General features: G+C 34.0%; 1 protein-coding gene across 1 annotated transcript in view; it reads left to right on the top strand.

Annotated features, from left to right (window-relative positions):
* The first annotated feature begins 20 nt into the window (after positions 1–20).
* LOC148949673 (uncharacterized) overlaps positions 21–8423 on the top strand; it is a 30276-nt gene continuing 21873 nt past the window's right edge. Inside the window, exon 1 of the mRNA XM_089093055.1 lies at positions 21–153. Coding sequence (XP_088949181.1) covers positions 27–153 — 127 coding nt within the window. The 5' untranslated portion in view covers positions 21–26. The remainder of the gene's footprint in view (positions 154–8423) is intronic.

Below are 8423 nucleotides of genomic sequence, written 5' to 3'. Positions count from 1 at the left end.
AATTTAAAATTTTAATTTAAAGAAACATGGAGACTAAAATTATCCAAATCAGCAGACAATTTCGGCAAAAGTTGGCGATTCACACGGAAACTAAGCTAGATTCAATAGAAAAAAGCAGAAACTCAGTAATAAAAACTTTTTCTTTCGAAAATGGTGAGTTTGAATTTCCTAGAAAAGTTCTCAATAGAGATGTAGCCTAGGCTAGAATAGGTAAAGTTCTACCAAATCATATTATTGAGTTATGAATAAAGTGAATACACCATTCGATGCCTGTTTTATGCTCATTACGAATATAATAATCATTTCTATCAGAAATGAATTTCAGCCTCCCCACCTATATATGCCAATTCAGGGTTAGGTTAGGTTGTAGAAATATATACCCTGAATTGGCATATATAGGGGGGGGTGATGAAATTCATGGTAAAATTCTACTTTAGCTACTTTTGACTATCTTGGAAAGGGGTTAGGTTAAAAAAATGAAACTTTCAGGGATGGGTCTACAGGCTAAAGTATGTCCCGGGAAGATATTTTGAAGTACCTACCTCCACTCCTTCTCCCTCTAGAGGGTCCTAACCTTTGATGACCTTTAAAAATCTGTGTTATAAATGTGAAACCTTACAAAATAAATCTACTGCTTAAATGAAGTACCACAAAATTGCTTTCATCTTCAAAACTTTGCTTAATTCTAATTTGCAAGGTTTTAAAAATATTCAAATGCATTTCCTAAATTTTGGAAATTAAATATTAATATGTCTTAAAATTCTGCTCAAATAACTGAAATTGCATTTTCAGAGCTAAAGTCAGAGAAAAAGAAACTGGTAACTTAAAATTAAGGTAAATTGTTGTTTTGTCAAAATTTCAGTAGGTGAAGACATGTCATGTAGGCAAATTTCAGGACCCTCTAGGGATAGAAAGAGTAGAAGAGGCTACTTCAAAATACCTTCCCGTGACATACTATAATCTCTAGACTCATCCCTGAAAGTTTCATTTTTCTAACCTAACCCCATTCCAAGATAGCCAAAAGTAGCTAAAGTAGAATTTTACCAAAATTCATTTCCGATAGAAATGATTACTATATTTGTACAAATCTTTAGAAACTCGTCATTCTATATGTCGCTAAAACTTGGTCTTAGCATTTTTGATGTTCTACTTTTCTTGCTATACTATAATATAATACACCCACTATCCTACTTCCACTTCCCAAAAAAACGTAAACACCATAAAAGCGATTTGACACAAATTAAATTAGAATTAGATAACAGCTTCTTGATCTATGAATTTGATTCAAAAGTTGGGCAATATTAAATATCAAAATCATTATATGGGAGACCAGCCCATGATCAGCAGAGCCCACATTTAGCCAAAGCAAATAATCTAAATATAAAAACATATGGGGACTTCTGGTGGATTATAAAAACTCTGACAGATGGCAGAGTATGTTTTTAAAATGTCTGGCCTTGATTAGTGCTTTTACCAAAAAAAAAAATCAGATTCAATCACGTTTTATCGTTATTAAATGTGGAATTTTGCTCAATTTTTGTTTTTAGATCAAATTAATTTATTTAACATAAAAAATAAAAAAGATTTACTGCAGTCATATACAAAAATCAAAAGATTATTTACAATTGCTGCAAATCCATTATTATATGGCTCTACAACTACTACATAAAAAAACAAAATAAATAAAAAAATAAAGAGAAATAACATTCAACTTTCTAATCTTTCTCAATTTTTGCACAAAAGGTAACGCTTCAATTGACTCTTGAGCTAGCTTACATTTTCAGCTTGCCTAATACTATCTGGGAGGGAATTGCACACCCCTGGTCCCGAAAAACGAGGCAGAAACGCAGCACGTTGATTACTCTGAAGCTCAGATGCAAGGTCATATGCATTTCTAGTCTCATAACAGTGATAAGATGAATTAGCTCTAAAAATTTCCCAAAATACCTCTGCTGAACACTTATTCAAACATTGATATATAAAAATCACTAACTTATAATCCCATGACTGATAAATATTTAAAATTTTCAAACTTATAAAGCTATTCAACATGCTATTTTTAAACTGAATATAATTACCTAAAATACGAACTAATTTGTTCTGTAAAATTTGGACCTTTCTAAAACTTGAAATAAAACTACTAGTCTATTGCATGTAACCATACGATAAATAAGGGCTAACAATAGAATGATATAGTAAAAGTAAAACATTTGATGGTAGTTGATTTTTACATCTTCTAATCACACCCAATCCTCTCGAAATCTTAACTGCCATAAAATCACAATGCGATATCCAACTTAAATTAAAATTAAGACTAAAGCCTAAGTATTTAACACCATTTACATGCTTTAAAATTCACCATTAAAAACAATCTTATTATCTAAAACACAGGAAACTCCATTTCTACAAAATGTCATGAAATTAGGTTTTGAAATATTCACTGCCAAATAACTAGAACTTGTACAACTATTCAATTCAGCGAGGCCCTTATTTGTCTTCTCAATTAACTGGTTCAGACAAGAAGCTGTAATTGTAAACACCGTGTCATCAGCTAAAGACGTTATCAGTGCATCTGATATATAAAAACGCATGGTATCAATATAGATTAGATAAAGAAGTGGACTAAGCATGGAACCCCAAGGCACACCAGAATTGACAATAAAAGTTTGGCCTATGCTTAATTACGAATATTAGAAAAGCAATAAACTCATGTTGTATTCTCTTATTATTTGCCTGTCTTTTGGCAGCTTCCGAGTCGTGCCACCTTGACTGGTTTGCTGTTAGCATTTTTTCATCCTGCAGGATGGTAAATTTCCATGTTTGGCCACAATAACTGGGATAGGTTCAGCATGCGGCACCAAGGTGGCTAAAACTGGGCTATACTTTTAAAAATTGTGTAAACAGCCTGTTTTTTAAGCAAGCTCACAACCCAAAAATTGATTAGCTCTGGTGTTTCTTTACCCTGTCAAACGAGTAGGTGAACTGAAGTTGTATATTTTCCTGTTAAATTTCATTCTAGATAAAACTATTAAAATTAAAACAGAGTAGAAAAGAAAGAAAGGCAGTTGGGATCAAGAAGAAAAGAAAACAGCAGTTTCTTCTATCTTAATCAACAAAGAGTCAGTCGGATTCTCTGGAAGTGCCATCAATGTCCCTAGAGGAATGCTGCAAGACTACATGAAAAAAGTTGAGAAGCTGAAAATCCATCTACAAAGTCTGGAACTGAGAATCTTTAAAACCTGTTACCACACATGATAAATATTTACAGAGGCACAAGATAAAGGACTAAGAACTTACTTGAAAATTATAGCTGATGTGCATTTCGACTTTACTCCCCTAGAAGCACGTAAGATTGCATACACTTATGCCATTACTAAGAGTATAAAAGTGACGGATAACTGGAAATGCAAAGGTAGTGGAGGCAGTGGAAGAATTGCAGGTAAAGATTGGTGTTGTGCTCTTATGGATTGCCTTAAATTTCTACAGATAAGAACGCCCAAAGGTGCAAGCTTATGACGGGCAACTGTTTTCAACAGTCACAGTGAAGGAGCTTCCTTTGACAACATAGAGCGCGACATAGATAAGCAAATGTTTAGACCTCAAGACATTTGGAATGTTGACGAATTGGGTCTGAAAAATATCCACATGCTTGGAATAGTATTGCACTGTGAGGCCATAAGTAAGTAGAGAAGGTTATGTCAGCAGAAAGAAGTCAGTTGACCATGATTTGTGTTGGTGTTAATGCATTGGGAACATAGCCCCTCTACTTATTTTTCCCCAGAAAACAGTGTCCGGAAATTTTAATCAAGGGAGCTTTACCAGGAACCATCATGATTGGATCGGAAAATACTTTTGGCTGGATGACTGCCTCCCATTTTTGCTCTACTTGCAGTATTTTATCAATCAATTCAAACAGTCCAAACAGTCACCTGTACTTCTGAAAATAGACGACCAGATCAGCCGATACACCATTGAATCGCTTGATCTAGCTAAAAATAGTGGTGTTGTACTTTTAATTGTCACTACCCACGCTACTCACAAACTACAGCCTCTAGAAAGGATAGTCATGAGGCCCTTTAAGGACTATAACAACAAGGAAGCTGCAGGTTTTATGACTACCCATAAATGCAAAACTATATCAGTTTATAACATTGCTGAGCTACTGGGAAAAGCATCCAAGGGCTTTCCCTCTTGAGAATATAGTCAGTGGATTCAGATCAAGTGGGGTCTACCCACCAACAGAGACGTCTTAAAAGATTATGAGTTCCTCTTGTTATACGTCCCAGACAAAATGCATACCATATCTAGTGAAGCACTTGCAAGGGAAGTTTCTATGCTCAGTGCAAGTACTATGTGACATTTAGATTCCTGCTTTAACAGAGACCCCGAAACGGATTTTTTTCTATGTTTTACAATAAGTTCTTGTGTAAATTGTGCAGTATTGCCAATTCAACCTATTCAGAAGACATGACTATTTGTGACCACAGTTGAATCTTGGTTTGGACAAGGTTATCCCTACTGAATAAAAGGATTTCACGCTTTGATGTGCTAAAACTCAAACCAATTTCATCATTTTCTTTTTCCAATATTTAAAAATTTGGTTCTAGAGAAATGAAACTTCCAGACAAGTATAGAAGGTCGTCTGCAAACCCATCTAGTGATATATCTATATCCAGGGGCGTAGCTCGATCATTTTTATGGGTGGGGGGGCAAGAGGGGATCCACATGAGGATAGTCAATGTGGTTGGCTATCCTTCAGAGGAAAGCAGTGATGGTTCTGGCCTCTTCAATTTCCCTATACTTACAGCAAGTATTAAGTATTATTATACAATTGTTACAGTAAGTAAGTAACTTACTGCCAACTACGACCTCTGCTTTATTTTAATAAAGATAAAATTTTAAAAGTACAAAATGTATATAAATTTTAGATTATTTATTTCAAATTCGCGCCCCTAAAATTTCTGCGCCCGGGATAAGCGCCCCCTCAACCTCTTTCCTCTAAAGCCACCTGCGGGTAAAGGGGTGTTAAAAAAGTTGGGAAAAACACAAGCCTAAAAGTGTTTTAAAGATGTCTGAAAATTCTGATGACTGTTCCAAATTTTCTCCCGTCAGTCTAGAAGACGGGAAAAGTATGCAACTAGAAGTCACTATGGACTATGAAGAGGAAATGCTATTACTGAATAGATCTGGTGACATAACAGTTTCCTGTTTAACTCATTTCTTTACTGAAGGACGCCCCTGTTTTAATTTATCAGATAATTTAATAACTATTTTGAGTCTACTGAATATAATCTGAGAATGAAGGCTTGAATCAAAAGTTCTTCATGCATCACATTCTCCAATAGCAAGATTTTCTTTGCTGTGATGTGCATCATGCAGGATATTTTCCACTATATTGCATTCAAAGGCAAAGTCTGAACCAGAATGGAATCCAAACTGAACCAGAATGGAGTTTGATGTTTCATGCTGTTCCAGAATGGAGTTTGATGTTCCAAACTGTTTCATGCTTGAGTTTTATGTATGAAAACAATTTAGTCTATGTCACTTGTGTCTTTATGAGGTCTTTCCGAAGAATCTTTTTTATTATGCACTTGATGCGTGATATCTATTGAAAACGCCCATATCCACAGTGGCGAGGGTAAAATTTCGGCGAAAATTTCAAATGCAATATGCAGGTTTCAAGTTCATGCCATTGCCTATTTATTGCGCTTTAATGAGCTTATCTGCGTCACCATTGTCCACTCGATTATCGCCCGATCTCTACCCAAGTGTCTATCGAGGGTCAACGCTAATAATAAAAATGGCAATTTAGATGAGCATGAAATTAAAAGAGAAGATTTTAATAAAATTATGAATAACCCGGTAGGTAAAGAGCCTAATAAAGATTACGGTATGTAGACAATTTTGAAAGATTATTCTTATTTTCAGCGAGGATGGACCTGTCCGGAGGGAAATTGATGAGGGGGGGGGGTGTACTATATGTTTGATTAAATTTTCACGGAGGATTTTCCGGGAGAAGGGGGATATTTCATGGAGGTGAGCCAGATTTATCTGCATTATTTGAAAAACGAACAGAAATTCGGTAAAAAAAAAAAACAACAAGCTTTTTTAACTGAAAGTAGGAGCAACATTAAAACTCAAAACAACCATAAATTATTGAGTATATGAAGGCTTACCCTCTGCTTAACAGCCTACCTTAAGTTAAAGTTTGATTGTTTGTCTCATTTTTTTTAAGAACAGCTACTGACAGAAAGGGGCTGTTTAATTGGAATAGAAAGCTTTTATAAAAGTGCTAACAGTCTTAGCGTAAAGAGCAAGATATTTAGGAGGGAGCAACCCCTCATATACGGAATAATTTCTGCTCGTTTTGAGTTTTAATGTTGCTTTGTTGTTTTGAGTTTTGAGATAGCCATTTGTTCAAAAAATAGAGTAGAACTTTCAACTATGCTGCATTAGATGGCTATCTTAAAATTTTGATCGGATATCCTTAGGGAGAAAATGGACTTGGGAGGGGACTAGGTACCCTCCAATCTTTTTGGTCACTAAAACAGGGCACTAGAACCTTTTTTTTTAGTTCGAAAGAGCTGCTTTCTGATCTTATAGGACCATTGGATCGATACAATCAACCCTGAAAAAAAAGGAAAAAAAAAAAAAAAAAAAAAGTTAAACCCGTATCCGTGATCTTTATTCTGCCAAAAAAAAAATAAAAAATTCCTCATATTTGTAGATAGGAGCTCGAAACTTTCACAGTAGAGTTCACTGACATGCTGAATTTGATGGTGTTATTTTTGTTTGGATCGTTTTTTTCTGGGAGTGGGGGGAGGGTCCCCTTTTCTGGAAAATCAAGCGAATTTTCTCAGGCTCGTCCCTTTTGATGGGAAACATTAAACTTAATGAACTTTATAAACTTGGAATCAACTTAAACAGCCAGTTCTTTCGATGTATCTATTGTTATAAAAATTCCGGTGTTTAGAGTTTCGGTTACTATCGGACTGCGCCGCTCAAAGTGCAAATTATGTTCTGGTCTTAAGAAGACATGGGGTTGTCAGCCCAACTCATCTTAGTACCTCATTATTTTGAGGTTAACTCATTTTTTTGTTGTAATTAATTAAAAAAACACTTTCCAAAAAATAAGTTTTTCAAAGAAAATTAAAGGCTATTTTAAACTTAAGCTCAGCAGATGCAAATATCTTTTAAAATTCAAACTCAAAACGACCAGAAAATACTATTAAAGAATAAAGGAAACCCAAAACGAACAGAAATTAAATAAACAGTCATAGCAAAAAACATACAACAAGTAATAACACAAATGAATAAATTGATCTTAAAGCGATTAATGCTTATATTGAATATGAATATCAAGCTTGAAACGAAAAAAAATATTTTCCTATTGAAGCATAAATGAAACTGAAAATGAACAGAAATTAAATAAAAAATCAATGCAAACAAACATGCAAGAGCTATTTATTTAAATTAATAAATAAATCTTAAAAAGAGTGAAACTAAAATTGAATATGCAAATCAAGCTTGAAATGAACAAAAATCTCTACAAACAAGAATTTGAGTATGACCTCCTTCTCTCACTGTAAAAGTCTAAAACCTACTGCGTTATTGGCGCTTTACTGAAAACCAATTTTATGACAAATGTTTTCTTTTGTACTTCATATTGAAAATAAACATTAAAATTATAGTAACATTTTGAACTGATGAGCTTTCAGCAATTAATATCATTATACATCAAATATTCAGTTAATTTATTAGCTCTTTTTAAAGTTGGTAAAGTCAAATATAGTTTCACTACAAGCAAGTTTTTGGATACTACCTCCTTTCCTAACTGTAAACAAAAACCAAAAGCCTACTGCGTCATTGGCGCTTAACTGAAAACGAATTATATTACAAATATTTTCTTTTCCAATTCTTACAGCATTGAAAATGAAAATACAATTACAGTGAAATAAGTTTTTGAACTGATGAATCTTTTAACAATTAATCTTATTATACATCAGATATTCAATTTTATGCTGTTTATACTTTCCAAGACTGTTCAAGACGCATATAGTTTTCACTAAAGCGCCAATGACGCAGTAGCTTTTAGACTTTTACAGTGAGAGGAGGTCATACCCAAACTCTTATTTGTAAAGATTTTTGTTCGTTTGAAGCTTGATTTGCATATTCAATTTAAGTTTCACTCGTTTTAAGATTTATTTATTAATTTACATTAATATCTGTTGTATGTTTGTTTGCATTGATTGTTTATTTAATTCGTGTTCGTTTTAAGTTTCATTTATGCTTTATTTATAGTTTCAACTTGAATGAGCCCTGCTCTAAAGGAAAAAATATAATTGCGCCAACATCGCTCTTATATGGCCCCCGGGAATAACTTAAATCCCTTGCCCAGAGGGTTTTGGGGCAGTACCCTCCTC

The sequence above is a fragment of the Artemia sp. Qi Xiang Cuo genome, chromosome 8 (genome assembly GCF_049724085.1).
Source record: "Artemia sp. Qi Xiang Cuo chromosome 8, ASM4972408v1, whole genome shotgun sequence".
NCBI lineage: Eukaryota > Metazoa > Arthropoda > Branchiopoda > Anostraca > Artemiidae > Artemia > Artemia sp. Qi Xiang Cuo.
The sequence above is the reverse complement of the archived record's forward strand: the minus strand, read 5'-3'. Positions and strand labels throughout refer to the sequence as shown.